The sequence below is a fragment of the Anopheles stephensi genome, chromosome 2 (assembly GCF_013141755.1).
Source record: "Anopheles stephensi strain Indian chromosome 2, UCI_ANSTEP_V1.0, whole genome shotgun sequence".
Lineage (NCBI taxonomy): Eukaryota > Metazoa > Arthropoda > Insecta > Diptera > Culicidae > Anopheles > Anopheles stephensi.
The window spans coordinates 72568959-72593829 of NC_050202.1; the positions used below are offsets into that span (position 1 = coordinate 72568959).

Consider the following 24871-nt stretch of genomic DNA (forward strand, 5'->3'; position numbering starts at 1 on the left):
GGCGAGAAAGAGATACAAACACAACAGAGCAAATTCCTCACGAAAATCACGGCTAATCTCTCTCTCTCTCTCCCTCCTGTTTTTCATTTTCTCTCGCGAGTAGCACGGCCTCTCTCGCGATCACTGAGCGCGAAGATCGCGATCCAACCGCGCGAAACACGCATTTCAGTTTTGCGCAGTTCGCGAACGATGGTGGTTGAAGTCGGCTGCTTCACCTCGACAGATCTCGCACGCTACTTCACTCGATCGTCAACCGGCTGGACGAAATTTCCTGTTCCTGCACACGCGCGTGTTGTGTCTGATGCAGCATCCAGAATGCCCAACCGTGGTGCAACCGTGAGAAAGGTTTCGGTTTGAAAGGGCGCGAAAAAAGGTGGGCAAAACGGTGACCGACAGCGAAAGCGAAAACGGTGCCTGCCGTTGCTGTTATTCAGTTTTGTCAACCGTAAATGCAAATACGCTGAAATTGTGCGTAGTGGAAGTGAGAGTGAATTCCGACGGTTGGACGGAAAGTGCATACACACGGTTTAGGCTTCCGAATACGAGGTGCAAATCTTGCTGGTGCTAGTTCCTCCTCACGTTAGTGTGGGAGGGTGAGCTTGCTTCCTACAAAGTTCCCTTTCCAGACGCCAGGAACGCCCCGGTGACAAAGGATTATAGTTGGTGTGTTAAACAAAGAGTTGGTGACTTGGGTGAAATAGGAAGGAAAGTGTTGAAGAGTGCGTCTTGCTTGCGAGAATTGTCCCATCAAACTATTAGCCAAAATCTTGGACGTAGAAACGTTTGTGAGGTGAGCTTATTTTAATTACTTTAAGTTTTGCGATAAAAGTTGGTAAGTCATAACAAGTGCGCTGTTTTTCCGGACTCTTGTCGTCCATTTTCTACAACTATCTCTTTGTGTTTTTTGTGTGGAGTGTTTTCCAGTGAAACATGTCTGCCATTGTTTTACTCTTAACACTAGTCTAGCCGTACGCGTAGTTGATCCCACCTGCCAGGCAATGTCATTTCCTGAAGTTGTTTTTAGTGCATTTTTTAGTAAAAACGACAAGTTTCCTTGCAGACGGTGTTGTGCGTAAACATGGTAGAGTTTCGGTTGTTTATTGTTATTCTGTAGGTCATAGGATTGTACCTCCGGCGTGCAACCCTACCTGTTTGAGGTCAACTGATGACCATCAACCTGCATGTACCGTCCACCAGTGTCACTTGTGTTGGTGAACGAAATGGCGTTGGTTCTTTTTTTTCGAATGAATACGTCATAGTCGGAAAAGCTGGACACAACTAGATGAAACTTCCATTTGCTCAATTTTCCGTTAGCGTTCTACAGTGAGAATAATGAGCAAACCACTTGTCATGCCCGTAATTGGAGTTCGGTCCCTCGTTTGTTGCGGTTGTAACACGAACTTCACCCACAACCCGATCGGTCCGGCCTCCAGCCTAGAACAATACTCATTAATTCTTGCACTCACACGAAAAAGGAAGGCTTAACGACCGTAAACAAAATTAAACGACAGCATTGTGCCCCCAAGCTATCGTCTTGTTACACACGCTACGGTGAGCCGTTTTTTTTTTCGCCCTATCCGGAGGCTACCCTAGACACAGCTACCCCAACCGTGGCCAGTGCACAACGGATGAGATCGAGACAAAACCTGGCGCCACGGGGTCGACCATGCTGTCGCCACCGACACCCATCTCGGCCTGTCCCGCTCGTGGTCATTCGGTCAGTGGTGAGGAAAAACATCAGGAAGTATCCAATCGAAATTCCACACCGCGTGTGAGTGCGTGTGAGCCGGGAAATGGAGGAATGCTCGTTTAATCGCACGATCGCACCAGCATCGTATGTCATGTGCGGCAATATAAGCGAATGCGAAGCGCGAGCAGCGAGCTTAAGATGATTTCCTCACGGCCAATGATGATGATGATCTGGCCCGGTGCGCTTGCATCTGGTACGACGGGGCACCCCCGTTTATCTACTCGCTCAGTTTTGCTAATCGGTGCGATTTGTCTGCCCGCGACAGGGACAAGATAGTTGGGTTGGGTGAAGGGTTCCTGTTCGCTTCCGACAAGGGGGCTCTGGGTCGCTCCGAGTAAAGGGTTTAAAACTTAATCGAGTGTGGATGAAAGAATGCGAATCCCATTTTACCCGGTGCGGGTGTAGATCTTGATTATAATTCGTTTCCTTCTTCTTGCTGTGCCAAATCCCGTTGCTAGAGTCGCGTCCTTTTTTTAAAGCATATTTAGCATTGCGCCATTGCGGTCGGTCCGCGTATGACGGGGCATGCATCGCTAATCCTTCCCTGACCAATGGAAGCGGAAAAGATGAAGGGATAATCATCGCGTTCTGTCCACCTCGGGTGGCAAGACTTTCACCGCACGCACGGAGGGCATAAGGGCGATGCGCGATTACAGAAGTGTATCCGATTCCTTCCCTCGGTGGGTTTCCTGCTGGGTGGATAATTGAGAATGTTTTCCCTCCCTCATCCGGCCGAACCGAGCACTGGGAGAATTGATGTGGTTTCGATCCAATTACCAAATGACCCTTTTTGCCGGCGCGAATCGAAGCAGTTGCAAGATAAAATACAATCACGCAGCCAAATCCAAGGGATGCCCCGTGAAATTGAGATGTACCCCTGCCGGGATCGCACGCAAATGATGAGCACAGCAGCCGCAAATGCCGCAGGCAAGGGACACGTACTTCCAGAAGTGATGCTTCTTTGCTCCGGGTGCCTCCAGCAAGCTGACTCCGGTGCCGGTGGTCGCCGTCGGTCGCGATGATCGTGAACGTGGGCTGTGGCCGCGTGTGAAGCGTGTTTACAACCGATGTGCTTCCAGCTTGACATTACAAATTCTCCTGCCCGCTCCACGTGCGGACCAAGTGCGGAAATCTGACCGGCCTCGGACGGGCTGGAGCGAGTGGGTTGGTTTGCATGGAAGATTATTTATACTCGAGTACGATGGTCTCGTGATCGGTACGAAGCCGGTGCAAGCTCGATTCGACGCACGTGGGCGAATGACTGTGTTACTGTTTCGAGCACCGTTCGCTCGCTCGTTGGAGCTCGGAACGGAGCCAAGAGTCTGTGCGTGTGGGCGATTTGTTTGATCGAAATTCCCTCCCGATTCTGCGTTATGCGCCGTTCGTTCTGGTCGGTGTTCTGTGTTATGACAGCCGGGTTCTTTGTCGGTCAGTGCTAGTCCGGACGCACTCGGGCACAGACTTGGGCCGACTTCCTGAACCGTACGATTTAACGATCCGCGCCACAGATGGCCATAACGGAAACAGAACTCGAGTACAATGACATGCGGGTGGAAATGATATGAAGGAAGTTGGGATGTTAGTCGTCTGAGCTTCGGTTTAGTAGTTGTTTGGGGTAGTATTAAGAGGATTATGAGAGCTTTTGCGTCGAAAAACGTTCATTGTTTGAGAACTCTGGTCAAATAAATTAGTCGTTATCTGCTTATAACGTTTTCATGACGTTAATAGGTCTTCCAACAAGTATAGGAGGTAAGGATAGAAAATTTTTAGACTAAAGAAATCCTATTTCTTGAAGATACGGTGAAAAGTCTTGCATATCGCCATCTTTTTGAGCCTTACATCCTCACGAGATCCTGCTAATACTGGCTGTCGGACTTCGTTTACCCTGGAGTCAAGCCAAGGATTCGTTATCCGGTCAACATCCAGTATGCCCCATTATTGTATAAATACTCGATACTCGAGTAACTTCGTGACAGTTGAATCTCAACCAAAATACCGAAATACCTCATCAAAACTTCAAAGGGCCAAATATGTAACTAGGATTATCCTTCTCTGCTGTAAATGATATCGTGCACTCTTCAATTGCGTTCTCACACTATCGGTAAACTATTTATTTATTTTAATGCCTATGACATCACCGGACGTTACACTAAACTGCAGACGCACTGCTAGCACCACAGTTTTTTCCACGAATGTCCTCCCTTTGTCGCTATACTATCCCGGGTTAAACGCCTGCAGTGTGTTAGATTTCACAGGACAAAATGGAAAACAAAACAAAAACACAATTCCACACCCGATACACCTGCCCTCGCCACAACCGGGAGCATAGATGATGAATCAGCCGCGGTACGGGGAAACGATCGACAACGTGTGCCCGGGCAATAAGTCAGCAATTTTAAATTACGTACCCACGCTGGCGGATGGCCGGGCCGATCGTAGCGAAGCGAACAAGTGAACCCTGATTTATGGTGTGTCAAATTGCTGCGAACTTTGCAAAAAGCAATCAACCGAGTGCAAAACCCCGTAGTGCATCGTATAAATTAGGCGAAAAGCGAGCGAGCGAGAGAGACAAAGAGAGAGAAGCGAGCAGACAAAATCGTCGTAATATGCCCTAAGCGCCAAGCGAGATGGATCGCGATGGTGTCGTCTTTGTGTGCATCGTAGCAATTTCTGGTCGGTCTGGCCCAGTGATGCATTAGCTGGGTGCAATAAAAATTAAATAAACACATAAACAAGCGAACCGAGCGAATCCTTCTGATCGCAAACAGTGAACCCCCACAACACGGTGAGCAAACCTCCGCTGGGTGCAAGGATTGAGCCAGCCAGCCAGCCAGCTAGCTAGCTAACCCGAAGCCCGGTGGAAAGGAGAGCAGAGGATGCCGTAACCAGTTAGATGGGTGAACGAGCAGGCGCCCATGGCGAGCACACACACACGTGCTGCCCGCCAAAGTTCACCAACTTTTCCTTTCATTCGGTGAAAGTTTTCCCCGAGTGTTGGTGCGAGTGGCAGCTGTCTGCTTACATCATGCGGGGCCTGGACTCCATCGGCGCCCGGCCGTTGCATGTCTCAATCACCCGGAGCACCGGGTTTGTCCACCGATCCGTTTTGCTTGCCTCGGCCAGGCGACAATAATAATCCAGCACGGCATCCAAGCGGCAAAGACCACGACCCCGGCGACGATCGCGCTGGGGACGCGCGTTCCCGAGGGCGATCCCTTAATCCTTCGCTAAGCTTCCACTCGCAGCTAGCTGTCACCGCGCGTGATCATGCAGATCGCGTTTTGAACGATGTGGCACAACATCGGTCGCTTCGTCATCCTGCACAAATGCGCACTGTGCGGTTCTGCGCCACAGAAAAGAGCTCGGTCGGAACACGCAACCGGCCCCGGGTTTTCAATCTAGTTGGCCACCCCACAGGCCTGCAACCGGCTGGGAGCGTTTGCAAGAATCCCCCCGTAACGATTCCCTCGCCGCTTATTTGCTTGCCAATCCCAAACCCCGGCTGCCATTTGTCGGCAGGATTAGCCGATGGTTTATGATGGGTCTCGCCGTTTGCACGACATTCTCTTGGAACGCTGGAACGCCGGAATTCCACAACCCTGTGAACATTAATGTGTGTGTGTGAGAGTGTCTGCATTCGGCACGGCAAAGCAGATGCGAATTGAAATCACTTTCGCACCGAGGCTAATGGACGGTTAGAAAAGTCACCACAAAATTGATGGTTTGAAGTGAATTGTTAATGGTTTGCCGAATCATCGCAAACAAATGATGCCTGGCGATGTTGGGTACGATGTCCGCTGAAAGTGAAAGAGATGAGAACACTGGGTTTCTTGAGCAGGTTTTCAACCTCAGGAGATCAACAGATTCATTCCAATTAACAATATTGACTTTGGTCTCTTCTAATAACTTTATTCTAACTGCAACAGGTATCATATATCATATGAAACACCGCATTCCTGCTCTCCGAATTGATTTGTGAATTCAATCTCCTTTTTTGTAGCGTAGTTGACATTTATTTAATTTGTTTTATAAACCTATTCGACTCTTTTCTATGCACACCAGTGAACAAACTGTATTTCCATCCAATAACCCCCCCGAAAAGGAACACACGTGTGTCGAGCTCCACCCAATGCTCCGTAACACCTGTCTTCCCGGCACCCAAAACTAAAACAGGGCGGAACTCGCTGAGTGGAGCGATAAATTGCGCACCCGGTTCCCAAAACTTGCCCACAACAAATGGTTGTGCAAGGGTTTATTTTTCTCTTCTTTCCAATTATTTAACACAATCTGCAAATCCAACCTGCAAACAACAACAGGCAACAAAAAACTGCTTTAATTATAGTTCTCCGGTGGAGCACGCGATAGCCAACTCTCGCCCCAAGCCACAGGCAGTGAATAAAAACCACGGGCAACCATCATAACGCAAAATGGTTTCACGCCGATCGCGCTGCGATAGGATATCGGTCCGATAGCGTACCGACGACGCGCGCGCGCTCTATAAATGGACCGCCGGCCGGCCGTGTTGCCGTTTTGACGTATTAGTTATCCTATTTCTTCACTATCTTTTCTCCGGTCTCCAGCCGCGGCCGGGTCGGTGGTCGGCGTCGTCTACGCCTTGGCAATTAATCGGATTTGTCAAACGACCGAAATGACACGGGTGCAGAAAAGCGGGCCAGAGCGCACACACACCGTTGCTGGACCTCCGAACCGAGCGGCGATGCGTTTTATGCAGCTCGTAGGGTGAGGGAGGGATGTGGGTTAGGTGAGGGAGGCTAGGAAAGCAAACATATATGTATATACATTCGAGTGCAACATTTAGAGTTTCCAGCCGAGGAGTCCTATAAGTGCTTTCCTTGTCCTTCCCACCTCCCCTCCCCCACTCCCCTCACACATCCTCCCGGTGGGTGGTAAACCGGGGCGAACGATAAATGTGTTGCATCAAGCAGCATTGCACCGCGGTTTGGCGGCCCTTTTTTTTTTGAATCGACAAAGTGCGCCCTAAACAAGGAAAAAAAGCAAACACAATGTTTCCCAGTATCGTGGCGCGTCGGTGGCGCGGCTTTTGCCACTTTTGCCAAGTCAGTGAAAAAAAGCACACATACACAGGCGGCAAGGCACACCAGAACTGCCCACAACAGTTCAAAGCGATGTAACCGAAAACTTGCGCCGCGACAGATTGCGGACAGTGTGGTGATGTGTCGGGATAGTGAAAGAGTGAGCTACCGATGGGGCTCGTGAGAAGCGAACGGGCTTCGGCCACGGGGATTGTGTGGATTATTGTTTTTTTTTTTTTTCGGTGAAGAAAGAATTAAAAGGAGCTGTACAAATTTGATGAAACGATTAATATTTTAAGCTGATTTAAAAAATGTGCCTTTGGTGGTTAGTTCAATCGATTAATGTTTTGCAATCTAACATGAGTATGGACAGCAAACGAATGGTGGAAGAAAAGCTCTTATATCACTTTTGGTTAGTATTTCATCAGCCTGTAACAGTGCTGTACAACCTTTTTGGTCTTAACCATCAAATAAAGTCTAGAAAATACACAATAAAATAAATTCTTTTCATTTTCATGTAAGTTTTTAAACAAAACATAAATTTATCCTCGCAACCATAAAATGATAAAAAATCTCCTCCCAGAATTAACTTAACATCAGTTACACCTATGTTTGTATAAACAAACCATTTTTAAAGGATTTTCATTCAACCTAAAATAGTCTAAACTCATTTTATTTTAGACTTGCAATTAAATAGTTAACTTCCTTGATCTTAAAAACAATCTAAAAGCTTAAAAAAACTGTGGGAACGATCATGTCGTTTAATAATCCGCCAGTAATCTTGTACAAGAAACGGTTCCATTCCACTATTTGTGTGCGTTGGAGAGAATCCTGGATTTTTCTAAGAATATATTAAAACTTAAAATAAAATGTTTAAAATTTCTTCTTGGCTAAACAACTTGCTATAAAAAAAATTAAGCCAGAAAGTCAGTCCTTGATTCTTTGGAAAGTTTTGGACGAGATTCAATAACAGTCCGCCTCGTTCAAAATAAGATTTTTCAAAGATAAAGGCTAATGAAAATTACTTGAAATTTTGAAAAAACAAATCATTCAGCAACTTGAAAAAAAATGGATAGAAAATAGGCGTCCATAAGATCCTCGAAGCTTTGGTTTCAACAAGATTCGATGCCAATGTTGTGATCTTAAATTAAGCCTTCTTCCTAACCTCAAATTAAATTGAGTAAACTCCAAGTTTCGCACCCAAAACCACTTCCCCAAATGCACCGTTCTGTGCATCAAGCATGCATGGAAAACAGGTTGCTGCCATTTCACTATCCCCTGACGGTACCCTATCTAGTCCTGCATCATCCCCTGACACTTCATTCCCGATAGTCCCATTCCAGTCACTAAATAAATAATCAATCTTGGCTGCGGATGTGTGTGGTGAGGGACCTTTTCACATCACATCGCATGAAGCTTAACCAATCCCGCTGCTGCTCAGCAATCTTGATGCAGAACCGACGGTCCATCGGTCGTGACAGATGATCGTCAGCAATCCATCGCCCGGGATGGGAAAAATGCGCTTTATAGGCCTTTTATTCGGAAACACCAACGCTGGGTTTTGAGCCCATAGCTACATCCGCTGCCTGAAACGGTGCAAATGCAATCGCGTCGACCTTATCGGTCTTATCTGTTTCGAACCGATCTGCATCCACTAGCCCGGGCCGGGGATAATCGTACAAGAAGCCTGGAATGAAGAAGCCCATCAACCCCATTTAATCCTAATTGACGAATGAAGTAAACGTTTTCCCCGGCCAGCGGGAAGATTCCCTTAACCGCTTCAGCTAGCTTGTAGTTTCAAGACTCTCTTTCCCTATGCTGGTTGGAGGCCCACCTAACCGCTCACCCGGTGTAGGTTAATTTATTATTATTACACCGCAGAAGCGAATTTATATCTCACCAACCCAGGCACTTTGGCACTGGTGATGCCAAAAAGCAGGACGTGACGAACGTTGATTGGCTCGGGACGAGGAAAAACCAACAGCCAACAGCCTGATGCCAGTTCCAGCTGGCCCACAGCCAAATAAGAATGAAAAGCTCATTAAAGATTATCTCCTTCCTTGCGGGCTGCGGGCAGTTCGGCAGTTCGGATGCATTTTCCCAATGGCAACGATTTCGCGCGCACCCCCAGTAAGGCCACCCAGAGTCGAAAGTAAAGCTAGGAAAAAACAAAACTATTACTAAAAAGCTAAATGCAGCCTAAAAATGAGTGCTTTGTTTGCCTTTCGTTTAGGCCGCCGTCGAGTTGAGGCTAAACTGCCTTTCATTCGCATTGTTATTGCATAAATTGTAGCACAGCTAAACCGTGAAATTAATGATTCCGAACCTACGGTTCCTACGGGTGAGAGCGCGAGAGTTCCAGCGCCAGCGTACGGGTATTGCAAATTATAAAATCCTACCCCCTTGGTCACGATACCGAGTGGCGATTGGCAGTCACCACGGGTGAGTCACCCGCGCGATCGGCAAATGCACCGAAATGCAGCCGATCTTTCGATGACCAACTTAGCGATCACGCCAGTGAATGCAGCCACCACCGGGCACAATGCAGGAAATCGAAAACGAATCGGGAGCGAATAATAAATTGCCCACCATCATTGTGCCGTAGCGCTATCTCGGTCCCTGGCTACGTTTCCTGAGTCACAGGCGCTGAAGGGATCGATCCACCCGGAGCGATTTCAACCCCCATCGGACACAACAAGGCTCTAATGCAACATAAAATCAACGCAGGCAACGAGGTGCAGACATCATCCATCCAAGCTCCAACGTCCCGAAACCCGAACGTCCGGACCAGGGAGCAGCAGCAGCAGCAGCAGCAGCGCGAGTAGGCAAAATGCTATGATTTATCGCAAAATATTACGCTCAATTTGCAAATTATGTACTCCTACAACTCAATCGCACCCCGCGAAGGCGGCGGCGTTGGAGTTTAGGGGTTGCGACGGCACAACCACTTCGGCGAACCAAGGGGGAGACTTGTGCGCACGGGAAAGCGACGAACGCGATCACCGACAGGAGTCGATTCGTTTCGGTTTCGGGGTAGATCAACCCATGGCCCGTTTGGGTGTCTGGCCGGGTTAGCTTTCGATTTAGCATATTTATCGGTGCGATAAATGTATGGCGATATCCACCGTGCCCCGCTAGCCACCAGTTCCCTTCGTACTCTTTCTAATTTTTCATATGCATTCCCGCGGCAACGATGCACTTTAGCCGGTCGGATGGCGACTATTTATAGCACACGGCGTAAGCGTAACGGTGGCGCCGGTGTACAACGAATCTCTAGCGGTGACAGTGGGTCGGCTTTCGGTCGGCCGCCACATAGAATGTGCGTTTTGCCGCTCGCGATTTGACCGCATTTGGGGCAGCACAGGGTAGTGTGGCGTGCATCGGTGTGCAACCAGAGCACGGTGGTAGCGCACGTATAGCCGTACCGCATTAATATGAAGCACATAAATCGACGACACGACACTTGCCACTGAGATTGGTGGTGAAAGAATGTTTGTTTGGGACATTTGCTAGCTGCAAATGGCCGGTGGCGGCTTTGGCGGAGTAGATAATAGGGAAATTCCTAAGCGAAAGCACTGCCCGAAACGATTCAATTCTGTAATTTAATTGGAAATATTTCATGATACTCATACTTATTGTACTTATTCATTGGGATGTTTCTAATGTGTTTGTCTTTAATAAAATAAAAACAAAATCGGATTAGAAAGAAGAAGCACTCATACGATAATAAACATGAGATTCGGGTATGTCAAAATCAAATAGATGATTCTTCTTTGGCACTACAACCTCCAAAGGTGACTATCCTGTTATCCTTGACTAGAATTTACCAGTGGCGGTGTGGGTTGGATTTGAACCCCGGCCCTGCCTAGTATAGACCGGCTAGGTTATCGCTTCGGCCACCGTACTACTCTTAGATGATATGGGTGATTAAAGACCAACAAAGGGTAATTCTGCCCATATCTTGTATTGCCAGTAAAGAGAAGAGCTTTATCTCGTGGACGTCAGCAAACAAGGATAAAAGGATCATCAAGGTCGTTGAAGAGCAGACAAGTGAATAAATAGGATCGGATACGAGAGTTTCAGTGGCCAAACTGCTGAAGCGTGTGCCAATATTGAGCGAACCCAGCACAACTATAGCTATATTAGCTCTATGTGTCTGTGTGTTTGCTGTATGAAAGACAGATTGCCTTCCAGCCAGGCCCTGCGATCCTTATTAGCGCTGACCCTACACAATTTTATTCTTCCAAAAAGGTAGAGATAGAGAAGAAATAAGTGAGGGATAGGAGATTGAAACCCAAACGTTTGGAACAATTATTTAAAATGATTGCTTAAATTCACCGGAGGTAGATGGCGCCGGTCTTCAGGACCGGGGATCAAGTGTCATCTGTGCCGTTCCTCCATAGTGAGGACTGATGATCCAAACTATGCGGTAACAATAAGTCTAGTAACCCAAAAATGGCAGACATGACCCCAGAGGTCGTTAGGTCAAGAAAAAAATACTTAAATTCTCAAATTTTTAACAAACTCTCAGGATTCATTAAGAAACTTAGCTATTTGTGGAAGACTGGTATAAGACTTGTTAATCCACCGCTAATAATTTCGAAATATATTTAACCCTACATGCAATTTACATTTTTCATTCAATTTAATACATAATGGAAAACATTATAATACGCTTATCAATTACACTTTCCTTTCGGTGGCTTAAACAGAGGTACCTCCTGCATCATAAACGCTCCATAATTTAATGTTCTACCGGTTCACCCGTTGGCAAATTACTTTTTTCTGTATCCCCACCGTGCCCGTTGCACCAAGCAGAAAGCAAGGCAATATTAAACGGTGTATCAAACTAGCGGAACTCCATTATACGCAACCCTTTGCTCGGTCAATCAATCCGGCCAGTATGATACTGCCTGCCTTTTCTTGCACAGGAAGTAAAACACCAATCTTCCAACGTTGACGGTGGCGGCGTTGAACTTTCAACGATGAACCCATAAACCATCCCGACGAGATCAATAGAAAGTACGATCGACCGGCGACGAGCGGAAGCTCGTGGACGGGGGTTTTTTGGGGTGGGGAGAGGAGGTTGGTGGAAAATTATTGCTCCCTTCGTGGTTGGGCAGATCGTGATTGGAGAAATTTGAAATTTTAGCAAAACCTACCCCGGCGCTCCCCTGAAAATTCCTTCCCCTTCTCCCCCACCTTTTCGGACTGATCTTATTTGAGCGCATAAATTATGTGTGCCCTAAAAAGTTCGGCGCAGCGCACCGGAACGCTCGGTGGATGATCGAAGATGATACGACCTGCCTGTGTCGCAAGCCAATCCCACCGCTTCCCTGTATGTGACTTTCAAAAGAACATAAATAAACGTCAAATGGTTATTTATACTCGCCGACCGACAGGGTTTGCGGAAAATGGTTGGACTCGAACGAATGGTCTTTAGGATGCTGCAAGCTTTAGGAACGCTGAACCGAACCTCCAAATAACGGCCGCGGTACATGTTTGGCACAAATGTTTTAAGTTCTTCTTCTTTTCAGGTTCAGGTGTAAATTAATGCATCCTTGTTAGGGTATGTGATGCACGCCGGCAGTTCGATACATACCACGCTATGGGAGCGTTTGTCACCCAAAGCTGAACCATTTAGCGAACGCACACAGAATCACAGCGAACGCTTCGAGGAAGCAACGGCAGAACATGGGTACCAAACGAGAATTGTATCACGCTGTGTATTACTTCGGGTTATTGTTGAACAGCAAATGTTGTTTTTAACACCTGGCCCTGGGAGACTCATGCATGAAAGACTCATTGTTACTGTTGCACTTGCCAGGTTTCCCAGTAGATAAACTTTAATGTCGCTTTTATTACATACGGCTTATCGATATTGAATTATCCATTATAGTATTTTTAACAACATTGTAAATTACTCGGAACTCAGGTTGGGTTCGTTTTTTTTTGTGTGCTCTCATGTCGTCCATAACAATAAATTTTATTCACAGCTGCAGGCATGATGCATTATGCTGTGCGCCATTTAACGGCATATTTTAATTAATTTTTATTACTCCAACCAAAATTTTTTTCACTGATTTACTGTACGCGCTTCGCACCGGAATGTGACACCATCGAGCCATTTATCGAGCCGGGCAAACGGAACTGTGTCCGCCGCGCGTTTCGCGTTTCCATATCATGTATTTTTATGTTTATGGCCGTGTAAAATGTTGCTGATGCAGTTTTGCAGACACGGCCATTTTATTCGTCCTTCGGCGATGTGCTTTGAAACTTTCTTTGTACGATCCACTGTGCCGCAGTATGCCGATCACACACTGGTGATGGTGGCATAAACGGGACGGGGCTTTATTTTCAATTCCCGCCCCGATTAATGAACGGTTTTGTGCGCGTAATTCAATAATAAACTCATTTCGGTGACCAACCATTTTCCATTCCCCGCTGCAGAGTACCCTTTTGGCGGCTTGTTTATCATTTAGCGTGTTGGCGCGAATCCCCGTCGACCCGGTGCACGTGAGTGCAATTTCTTGCAATGCGCCCAAGGATTCGTCGCTAATGGGGGAATCGTTTGTAATGGGAAAGTCGATTGTTCGATCCCGTCCCGGCTCACCCACACGGCCCCAGGGACTGTCTGGTGGGACGATTCGTTTATCGCACGTTGAGTGATGATAGGAGGACAACAATCGGGATAAATCGGACAGCATCGAAACGAAAAGCCGGAAACCGAGGCGTGGTGTACGGTGCGATTTTACATTCTGTTTTGTTTTCGAAAGGCGAGATATTCGAACTCGGCTTCGAACCCAACCAATCTCATCTGGTTGTGGTGTACGGATCTGGTTCAGATACACAGCAAGAAGTACAAACACGATACAGGAAAACAGAAAACGACCATCAAGATGTTCAATTCCTCATTTTGCTTCATTTTGTACCGGGGTACGTACACCTTGGGTTATTGCGTTTCCCACATAATAACAATAATATTATGGTCGATTATTCACTGAGCGCTCGTTTGTTTGCCAATTTCGTCTGTTATGTCATGCCGCCTTTTCTTGGGTAGTACGGCCAACGACAACGCCAACGGTAGCTTTCGTAATGATGATAATAACAATTATGAATAATGGTAAATCATCGGCCGTTGACGGGATTCAGGACATACAAACAGGCACATGTTGGGCTACACTGTTAAACATGAGCCTTTGTTTGAGTTTTTGGGTGGTTTTATCGGGGTTTTATCCATTGCCAGTCACATTACTTTGTCGCGGTTATAAAATAGGTATATTGGCAATTACAATTTAAAAGTATTTAAGAATTAAATTTTATGTCTTTGATACGAAAAGTAAATAAAATTCGAATGACCTTGGGTGATCTAAACGGTGTTCAGTTATCTTCAGCTATTTCTGAACATTGGCGATCCGGTAAAACTTGGACAAAACATGATGGTGCTCGATAGAGGCTTGCCAATTCTACCAAAAAAATTCTACAAGTTCCTGATAAGATCAGTCGAGAGTCTCTTTGGTCGACGAAATCGCTCAACAGACTTCATCTAAAACAAGGACGACAAGTTGTGTGTAGCAGCTAATCATCCCGCCGCGGATATTTGTCACCATTTAGAAGATATAGATTAACGATTCACAACAATAAAATTACCAGATATTAAACTCTAGGCTTTCGCTTAGGTTTCTTCTGCATCAGAAAGCATTTTACAACAAAATTGGAATTGGCGGCACACACTAGTGGAGGTTTTCGTCTTTCTCTAGGAGTTAAGGCTGACCTGTGGTAGAGGCGACAGCCGTGTCAGTCTTCTCACGGCAGGACTGGGGTTCAAATCCGAAGCGTACCGTTCCCCCTGTAATGAGGACTTGGCTGTTCAAATGGTGAGCATGACCTACGAGGTCATTAGGACAAGAAGAAAAAGACGAAGATAAAGAAGTTTGGAGAAGACTGTGAAGATTTGTAACAGTTGTTACCGGTCAGTCAGGTGCCTAAGTATTTCCAACTACTTTGGTGCATACTGTTTCTCTTCTGTTTGATAGAAATATTGCTGAGATTTAGAGCAATTGTATGAAAAACACTAAAAATCTGTCTAATTTTTGGTCCAAACTTTATAAAAATATTTTGTATTAAACAGGGCTTAACTTAGTCCATTTTATTATTTCTGTTTTAAATTAAATTAGATTATTAGTTTTATTTAAAGCGACACATTTTTTAACAAGAAATATTCTAAAAAGAAAGTATCCAAATCATTTGCTTAAACATCGAGTTGCATCGCTCTTCAGATGTGTCTTAATCTTCGAGTAAACGCACCACATTTGTTTGCCATTTTCTCTCTCTTGCTGTAATAAAATATTCAACAACAAAAAAAGCATACACAACATACAACAAGCAGAGTGTCCGGAATGGCATGAAAAGCGCATGTTGCGTTACAAATTCCATCGCGATCGTCGAAGATGAAACGGCGCACCATCGCAACCAACAGCCGCGAATCACAGTGTTCACATCTGTCTTTGCAAGACGTCCTGGATTCACCCATTGCTCTCGAAACCAAAATCACCAACCAAACGAACCAAAAAGTGTTCACCGCCGCACCCGAGCACCCCCCACCCCGCATTCCACTCAATCCCTCACGTCCTTTGCACGAGCACAGTAAATCTTGGCTGCACCTTCAAGCATTTTGTGCGCTTGTTGCTATTTAGATTTACAATCGCATCTATTAAAATTATGCAAAAATTTCACATCCCATCCCTCGTCGGTGCGCTAGCGTAACCTCGTTTGCCGGTCGTGCAGCAGACCAAAATCAGGCCAGCTCTGCAGCCATGTCCAGCGCCCCAACCGTGACGCTCCCACCCTTAGTGGAGTGCAATTGCAGTCTACGATCTGCGCCGGTGCGCCGTACGTAGGGAAGGAACTTCCCAGCCAGCGACACTTGGCGTCGGCTAGACCGGGTGTCATCTCAATTCCAGAGAATTGCAAACTATTTTTAACCCTTCCGTACGTCGTGTCGTTCCGTTCCGACGAAATGGAGCACACTGGAACGCAGGCCCATGGAAAATGGGAGTGAAAATGCAGCCCTAATTAAAATATGTTACACTTTGCCAACCCGTGGGACATTACTTATGCCATTCTCCAGCTCGATCGTATCGTTATCGATCGTCTAAGCGTACAGTTGGATGGTGCATTGCCGTCGATGTGGTCATTCCGTTTTGCATATGTTTACCGGAGCGTTGTTTTTAACAATATTTTTAACATTTTTCCTATCCTCTCCGTCTCTCTCTCTCTTTTATCCAGCTTCTTTAAAGTTCTATCCGCGCCCTATCGATTTCCCATCGAACGTTGCTTGACTACCGCTTTTTCACCGTGTTGCGGATTACCTGAACGTGTCTCATTAAGAAGGTGCAACGACACGGGCGCTCGGTACGAATTCTGATCGATCACTTCTTCGCACACACACCACAGCTACTGTGAGTACTGGGAGCCGGTACAAAATGGCGACACCGAGCAGCGATCCGGCTACCTCACCATACCCTGCCGACATTTTGACAACGTCCATCCGCTTCGGACCCTGGAAGGCATAAAACTTGCCCCCGCACCCCACCCTCCCGTCACTTGTTGGAAAGAGTTCCAGAGCGTGTAGAAACACACGGGCACGCATCACCTACAACGGACGACAAGGAACGGCGGACAGTAATTGAAAATTCAAAAAACACGTACATACGGACAGCTGGAGCAAGCGCCTGAACCTACGCCGCACCGAGTTTTTGCTAGTACGGGGCTTTGGGAGCAGCAGCAGCAGCAGTGCAGCCGGACCGCGAGGTGGCCCGCACGGTGGCCCACCCGAAAACACAACCGTAGGAATGACGAATTTAAACAAGCTCAAGGTGGTCGTCATTGGCAGTGCCAAAGTTGGCAAATCGGGTAAGTCGGTGGGTTCGTGTGGGTTGGCGCTGTACATCGAACGTAATTTTTATGCTTATTGTTATGGTTATTGCATTGGTTGGGTGCTGTTGCCGCTGCATTTGCAACAAGTGGAATGGCCCCTTTTGGGATGCGCTCGCCGAACGTTTCGTTTCGTTCCTATCTCCGGCCAGATGTGAAATTCAAATCGACAGCGGCTACATGTTTAGAGAAATCGATTAGCCTATTTTCGCTTTGATCTCGGGTACGCTATCGAATGCAATCCGGCTGGGCACATGGGGCAGCTAGTTTTTCTTTTGCACCAGGGGACGCATGTCAGCTCGCGTCAGCCAAACCACCGTGTGGCAGTGTGGCAGTTGAACAGAAAATTGCACCGTGAGATCGCTTGGGTCGCCCGGTTGAAGGTACTCGAAATTGTTATAACCTAATTACAACGGAACAGGTGCTTCTGTTGGGGTGGAGAAAAATGGGGCAGGGGTTGGAAACGTGTCGTGCCAAGCGGACCCATCGATCGGAATCGATCGGAAAGCAATGACAACAACACTCAAGCTGAATTATTTTTATTGGAACCGTTTAGATGTAAATGGGCAATTTATTAAGCTTTCTCTAGCTGGCGGGATGATGTCTTGGAGATGTCGTTAAGGGCTGGTTATTTAGGGGAAAATAAATTTGCTTTGCTAGAGCTAGCTCGGCTTGAGCACTTGAGTCACTTGAGTCAGATTCATTTCTATGGATGTGGGATGTTAGATCGAACGCTCAGCTCGCAATCATCATCAGGAGTGACTGTAATTCTAGTTTGGTGTGTCCAGTTGTACTTATAGCCACCGAATTGTCTTGAGTAGTCATTCCTTTCCAGTCAGCTTAAAATGATTCTATGGTATCGATCAGCGATCTAGATATATCTAGAATATCTAGCTTCCTGTGACTTTTTTTTACTCGTAGCTGGTTAGTCAACCCTGCATAATGGAAGGCGATCAGGATCCTTTGATCTAAGATTGTCAATATGAGACGAAAATTATATATCCAATACTGACTTGAGATACTTGACTAGAGATACACGGATTTTTTGCCGGGAATGATTATCCAGCCAATGGCAAAATCAAGTAACATAATCCAAAAATGGCAGACCCAAGAGACCTCTCGAGTTTCTAGTACAAAAGAGGCAGAAATTAAGGAGGACCAATACTCCATCTCTGTTAGGGCCTACTACGCCTCCTCTGTCCATCTGGGCAACCAAAAAGGACTTTAGCGACTGGGTCGTCTGGTGTCATTCTCATGATATGACGACCGGATCCTATCCAGTCTGGTTCGGTGAGTCTGAAAGATGAGGAGATCACCATCAGCAATGCGTAGACCTCGTCATTGTAACGGCTTTTAGTCCTTTCATGCATACGAAGCAAAAATTCTTTACGTTTTGCCCTCAATTACTACGACTTTGTGGGGTCGGGTGGCCGTGATGATAACGGCGCCGGTCTTCACACGGCAGGACCGGGGTTAAAATCCCATCCAGACCGCCTCCCCGTACGCAGGGCAGACTTCTATGGGTAAAAACCAAGTCACCGAAAGCCAGAAATGGCAGGCCGAGATCTCTCGAGGTTGTAGTGCCTAGAAAGAAGAAAACGCCGACTTTGAGCTGTATTGTCAGCACTTTTTGTGTTGATTAATTTAGATGATCATAAGGCATTCTTTCTGTGCATTGCATTGTTTCCCACGGGCTAAAACTTCTCGAAGATCTCCCAAGGTCTCCCACTGAGCTAGATCTACTTAGCTACGATAAATTGTGAAGCAAATTCCCCATTTTGATCTTGAACAAAAGGGCACCAAACGCTGACCGAAAGACATGCTTCCAAAATCGCTCGCCGAAACCTTGAATCGAAATGGTGTCAAATTGACTCCTAAGCATCCAACCCATCGAGTTCATTAGACGTGAGCAGTGGAAACCGATCCTCCCGCCCACCCCCCTTCTGTTCCTGTTTAAAATTCCGAATGCCTACAAGGGCCGGTGATGACCCGTCTACGTGCCCACGGGCGCTTTTTTGTTTTGTTTCGAGTCACGTGCACGTGACTGCACCAAAACCGTTTCAGCGCTGACGGTATCGAACGAAACGTACGCCGCACGCACGCACTATCTTTATCGGCCGATCGATGGTGAAAACTCGACGAAAGAAACCACGGTCCCACCGAACGCCCGGCACACTTGGAAACCGATATCGATTATTGCAGCGTGATAAATCGTAATTAATAATTCGGAAACCCTTCACCGTGCGTGGCTCATGGGCCGGCAGGAGGCTAGTGACTAAAGATCCCCATTAAAGGGGATGCTGAGATGCTGGTGTCAGGTGGGCTGGATGCGGTGTGAAAGGGGGAAAAAATCAACTGCGTTTCGTTCAACTTCGACCTACATATGCACTTCGAGGGTAGCGGTGGATCATGCCGACTTTTTCTCATGAGGTCTCTATCAGACTTCTGCATAAAAAACGCTGAAAGGAAAAGCATCACGATCACGAAGGAACTGTATGCCTTTTTTGTTTGCTTCTTTTCGTCGATTTTTTTTTAACTCATTGATGCATTGTCGTTTCATCGATAATAAAGAGATCGCTTGGCGATTTTTCCTTTCATCAAGAAAAATAACACACGGCAGCAGAAAAATGAGGTGTCCTGAGGAGGTTTCTTCGTGGTTGCGTGAATCGAAGCCATAGCGAACTCCAACAATGGTGAGATAAATGAGGTCCGATTGTCTGTGCCCGTCGACTGTGGCCAGTTCACCAAAGTCAAACTGTTACAAATTGTGTGGGGAAGGTCCACGTTTTTTTGGGGTGACCTGTCCCGGGGTTTTATTTTTGCCAAGGTGGAGAAGGCTCCTCGGTAGGTGAAATGCAATGAATTGAAATTATCTTTTGTGATGCATCACTCACAGGGCTAAGGCGGTTGCAGGCAGGATCCTTTAGAGGCCGGGCGATGGTGGTTAACGGTGCTTGATGTCGATGCTTCAACCTGCGAGGCGTCGTTATTATACAATCCTGCGACAAACAATGCGCCGTTTCTAACTGAAGACAGGGCTGCAGATAACATTGTTCGTCTGGCGAACCCCTTCGATCGTTTGTGTGTGTGCGTGTCCTGCGCCAAGAGTCAAGGAGGAAAGAATATATTTTACCGAAATTCGTGCTTTTATGACATTTACTGCAGTTTTGAGATAAGATTTGTAAAGAAGTACAATTTCCTCCGACGAAAACATGTTGTAACACGCTTCAATCTCCACACACACACACACACAATGCGGTCCCAAAGCGGGTGATAATCGACAGGTTTCCTGCGTAAAAGGAAATCATGTCGCGGCGCAAGCACCGATTCCAGTTCGCTAAGCTTTCCATTTCCAAGCGCGGTGACAAACGACGTCAGCAGAACATCTACGGTGCGGGGTTTCTGCTCAACGGGCTGCAGCCCCCGGGACACACCATAAACGGCGCTCGGTCGACGATACATCCCACTGAGTACCGATCGCAACAAGAACCCGTCCCCCGAGTTCTCGTGGTTCCCTTTTTCGAGAACAAATTTCACAACCTGGCCGCCTGCCCGTCTGTACGCCGCATACTGTCCTTCCTTAACAGGCAGGCGGGCGCACCAAACTCGTTCGCGCAAATCAACGAAACAGCAATCACTCCACCGAAGCATTACTTCACCTTGAAGGCCATCGGATGGCTTTCTGATCCTCTGTGGGGGGGGGGGGCTCTGGGCGAAAGAAAGATGGGTGGAATTATGCTTTGGTACTAATGGTACGTTTTACATTCCACAGCCGTCACGGTGCGTTATCTCACGAAGCGTTACATTGGGGAGTACAGCTCGGCCCGAGGTAAGTACCGCCGCACAAGCACATTCCACACTCCAGAACGGATTTCCCGGCACGATTTGGGGAAGTTGATATTGATCGCTGCATTTTTTGTTGTTGTATTTGTTCTTTGTGCAGACTTCCTCTATCGGCACAGTATCACCTACGACAACATTACGACCGAGGTGGAAATTATGGACACTTCCCGATGTGATGTAAGGGTGGCCGCTGGCTTGGGCTTCAAAAACGCAAGTTTCTTTAGCAAGGCTTAACTAACGAACCCCATTTTCGATTCCAGAAACGTGGTTGCCTATATGAACATCTTCGCTGGGGTGACGCTTTCGTGGTCGTCTACTCAATCTGTGATAAGGCGAGCTTCGAGGAGGCAGCCGACTACCTGCAACAGCTGACCAAGCTGAAGCTGCCCTCGTACTACACGCTGCTCCTGCTCGGCAACAAAAGTGATCTCGATCATGCGAGGTAAGCTCACCACAGTTCGCTTTCCACACCACAATCGATCCTTTTCCTTATCCTCTCTTTTGCATTTTTTTTTTCCTTCAGGGAAATTTCCGTGAACGATGGTCAGGAACTCTCCTTCCGCTATTCCTGCCAATTCTACGAGGTATCGGCGGCGGAAAATTTTGCCGGCGTTTCGCTCGCATTCCACTCGCTCATACGGGAGGCTCGCTCGACCCAACTGTTCCGGGCGTTACCCATGCGAAGGAAGCTGGGCGTTAACAGTGTCTCGAAGGCACTCGGGAACATCTTTGGCAAGAACAGCAAAGGTGAACGGAAGAAGCGGCCCTCGCTCAGCATATGACAGCCACCGGGTGTATGCGTGCGCCAATGATAAGACGAACGGTACTGAGCTACCGAAATTCAAGTGCAGTTGACTGTTCCCTTCAAGCTTCGGCTTTTGTACATATGTAATAGCGATTCCGACAGCGATGCAAGGTTCTCTTTAGCGTAGGATAATGTAACTAGCATCTGTGACACGAATACAGCCATTCCTGAGGTGTAGTCCTCGTTACTAGCAAGTAAGCATTCATTCAACAAGCGGCCCTTACCGCCCGTTTCGGTGAGATTTTATCGATTTTGCAGTTGCATGACGTTCCTATTGATCAGTTTCGGTACGATACGACTCATCGAACATTAAGTAGCGTGAAGTGAACTAACCATGTATGTAGTAAGTGCAACGAAGACAGCTTAACTTTTATTTTTTGATAACATATTGACATGCAAGCAAATGAGGAACTGCGCAATGTGCCCACATTTTAATCTCTAGCATGGAAAATTAAGCATTTAGCTTTAGCGTCTAAACTAGTGAGTAAGTATCCAATCAAAAATGTAAATTAAAACTTGTAAAGTGTTTGTGGTGTATTTTTGATGATGACAAACTTTAGCTACACGCACCATACACATCGTGGATTGAGTGATAATAGTTCTTATGTTTTTACAAGTTGTTTATATTATCTGGCCGGTCTGAATTGCAATTCCTGCTAACGGTTCCAGTCGTCATAAGAGCCGGGTATCGAATCCCGTCAGGGCCATCTCTCAAGATTGTAGTGCTAAATAAAGAAGAAGAAATTTTATAACTCAAATCCAACGGGAAACACATTCCGGTACATTTAGTAATCTTTCGGTACTGTTTAGTATCAGTAATTTTTAAATTTCTAATTATCCAAAGCATTGAAAGTGACCATTTAGGTTTGACGCCTTTACTAGATAATCGATCGCATCCGTTCTTGAAGTACAAATCGCCAAATCAAAAGTTTACTGAAATTTCAACCCTTTTTCCCAAATTTTTTTTAGTTTCTAACTTCTTAAGAGAGCGATTTTGACTGAACCATTCTAAAAAAAAACTTGATTTCTTTTGCTATTTCGTAGAAAAAATCAAATGCTTCGAAAAACTACCATTATTTGACGTTACTGTGATCTGTCAAATGGAATTAATTGGAATTGTTTCTTGCAAGGTATATGGATGTAGAACAAGGTATATAGATTTAGGAGGTAGAATTATATAGAGCAATTTGACATTTCGCGACTTGACGTTTTTGTTCCGTGGTGAGGTGGAGAAGAAATGGTTGTGGAATGGTAGAAGGTATTGGTGGAGGTATTGTTTACAAATATTTACCCTCATAGCTTCTTGTACTTTCGGTTTGCTCGGTTGTGGATTGCGTGTTTTTGGTGGCTTTGAAGTGATAAATATTGAATGCCCCGTAAACAGTTTACAGTATCATTCAATATAAACGTTCTTACACCGATGATCGATGGAGTCCTTACCTGGATCCAGTGGAGGCAGCACATCATGATACTGATACTTTACGGTCCACGCACTGGTGGTGCTGGTGCTTTCAAATCATAGTGAAACTTTCCGAACAATCTGATGGCAGAGAATCGAATTAGTCGTTCGTTGAAACCACAGATGAATGAAGAATAGAGGAAGCATCCATACAATCTACTGGACAACGAATGCATAAAATACTTACCTACGCATAATTGCTAATGCTATCCAGTGAAGCATTATACGCCTGACGGGTACGAAAGATAAGGGTTTCGAGGTGGATGCGGCACAATTCTATCCTATTCCTTGTAATTTATGGTACTTAGCACGAGAATCGAACAGCTTCACTTAATCTACCAGTGTAATTTTATCGAGTGGTATGCCGTAATTCGATACGTCCGATAGGCCTTTGGTAGCTGTATGAAGAAAACAACGTCACGCAAATTTCTTTTTAGAGCTGGTAAAGGAACTGTTTATCTTCAGTGCTATGTGCAACGACGATGATAAATGTAGAAACTTGGTTTACTGAACCGAAAAACGATGCTTTATGTTTGTTTATTTTGGTAGTCCCAAACCATATGATTAAGTAAACAAACTTTGAAGTTTCTCGACCGGCCAAAATCCAAAATGTCTACCTGCCAAATCGACAAAAATTCACCTTCTAAATATATACACCTTGGTGGTGAGGTGGAGAAGAAATGGTTGTGGAATGGTAGAAGGTATTGGTGGAGGTATTGTTTACAAATATTTACCCTCATAGCTTCTTGTACTTTCGGTTTGCTCGGTTGTGGATTGCGTGTTTTTGGTGGCTTTGAAGTGATAAATATTGAATGCCCCGTAAACAGTTTACAGTATCATTCAATATAAACGTTCTTACACCGATGATCGATGGAGTCCTTACCTGGATCCAGTGGAGGCAGCACATCATGATACTGATACTTTACGGTCCACGCACTGGTGGTGCTGGTGCTTTCAAATCATAGTGAAACTTTCCGAACAATCTGATGGCAGAGAATCGAATTAGTCGTTCGTTGAAACCACAGATGAATGAAGAATAGAGGAAGCATCCATACAATCTACTGGACAACGAATGCATAAAATACTTACCTACGCATAATTGCTAATGCTATCCAGTGAAGCATTATACGCCTGACGGGTACGAAAGATAAGGGTTTCGAGGTGGATGCGGCACAATTCTATCCTATTCCTTGTAATTTATGGTACTTAGCACGAGAATCGAACAGCTTCACTTAATCTACCAGTGTAATTTTATCGAGTGGTATGCCGTAATTCGATACGTCCGATAGGCCTTTGGTAGCTGTATGAAGAAAACAACGTCACGCAAATTTCTTTTTAGAGCTGGTAAAGGAACTGTTTATCTTCAGTGCTATGTGCAACGACGATGATAAATGTAGAAACTTGGTTTACTGAACCGAAAAACGATGCTTTATGTTTGTTTATTTTGGTAGTCCCAAACCATATGATTAAGTAAACAAACTTTGAAGTTTCTCGACCGGCCAAAATCCAAAATGTCTACCTGCCAAATCGACAAAAATTCACCTTCTAAATATATACACCTTGATGTAGAAGGTAGAGTTGTTTAGAGCAAATTGACATTTCTCGACCTGACATAACAGTTCTGTGGTGATCAAGGGGAAGGGTGTTGAGAAGAGTGACGGCAGCGTCGGAGGAGGCGCCGGTGGTGGTATCGCTTGCGATTTTTTGACGAAAAATGCAACCAAATATCGTCAATCGTCTGTGGAACAACATTTAATATGCGAAGATGACCCATAAATTAGTGAAATTGCTCAAGGGATTGAGAATCGACGCTATTTGTTCATGTTTGTTGCCCCATACCATATGTTTTTGTAAACAAACTCTGACATAACTCGACTAAAATGTCGCCCTGTCAAATCGATAAAAATCCACCTTCTAAATACATACACCTTGGTTTCTTGGGAAGTTGAAAATCCGTTGACGCGCATGGTGCGATGCCCTGGACCAAATGTTAGGAAGTTATTTAGTTTATTTTATAAAACTTT

At 45.9% G+C, this 24871-nt stretch overlaps 1 protein-coding gene and 2 long non-coding RNA genes across 4 annotated transcripts in view; 1 reads left to right on the top strand and 2 right to left on the bottom strand.

Moving 5' to 3' along the window:
- LOC118507149 (ras-related and estrogen-regulated growth inhibitor-like) overlaps positions 1-21911 on the top strand; it is a 41880-nt gene extending 19969 nt beyond the window's left edge. Inside the window, exons 1-6 of one of the 2 annotated variants that reach the window (XM_036045185.1) lie at positions 156-790; positions 16093-16719; positions 20513-20569; positions 20684-20760; positions 20844-21025; positions 21107-21911. In XM_036045185.1, coding sequence (XP_035901078.1) covers positions 16659-16719; positions 20513-20569; positions 20684-20760; positions 20844-21025; positions 21107-21365 — 636 coding nt within the window. In that variant the 5' untranslated portion in view covers positions 156-790; positions 16093-16658 and the 3' untranslated portion in view covers positions 21366-21911. Of the gene's footprint in view, positions 1-155; positions 791-16092; positions 16720-20512; positions 20570-20683; positions 20761-20843; positions 21026-21106 lie in introns of those variants that run through there. The other variant, XM_036045186.1, reaches the window with a different exon arrangement.
- Positions 21912-22741: 830 nt separating this feature from the next.
- On the bottom strand, positions 22742-23511 carry LOC118507150. Its single transcript, XR_004905603.1, has 2 exons — positions 23035-23511; positions 22742-22928 (listed from the first exon to the last, which is right to left on the bottom strand). It is a non-coding gene; the product is annotated as an uncharacterized LOC118507150 (long non-coding RNA).
- Positions 23512-23683: 172 nt separating this feature from the next.
- LOC118507151 lies at positions 23684-24428 on the bottom strand. The gene is made up of 2 exons (XR_004905604.1): positions 23937-24428; positions 23684-23830 (listed from the first exon to the last, which is right to left on the bottom strand). It is a non-coding gene; the product is annotated as an uncharacterized LOC118507151 (long non-coding RNA).
- Positions 24429-24871: the final 443 nt, after the last annotated feature.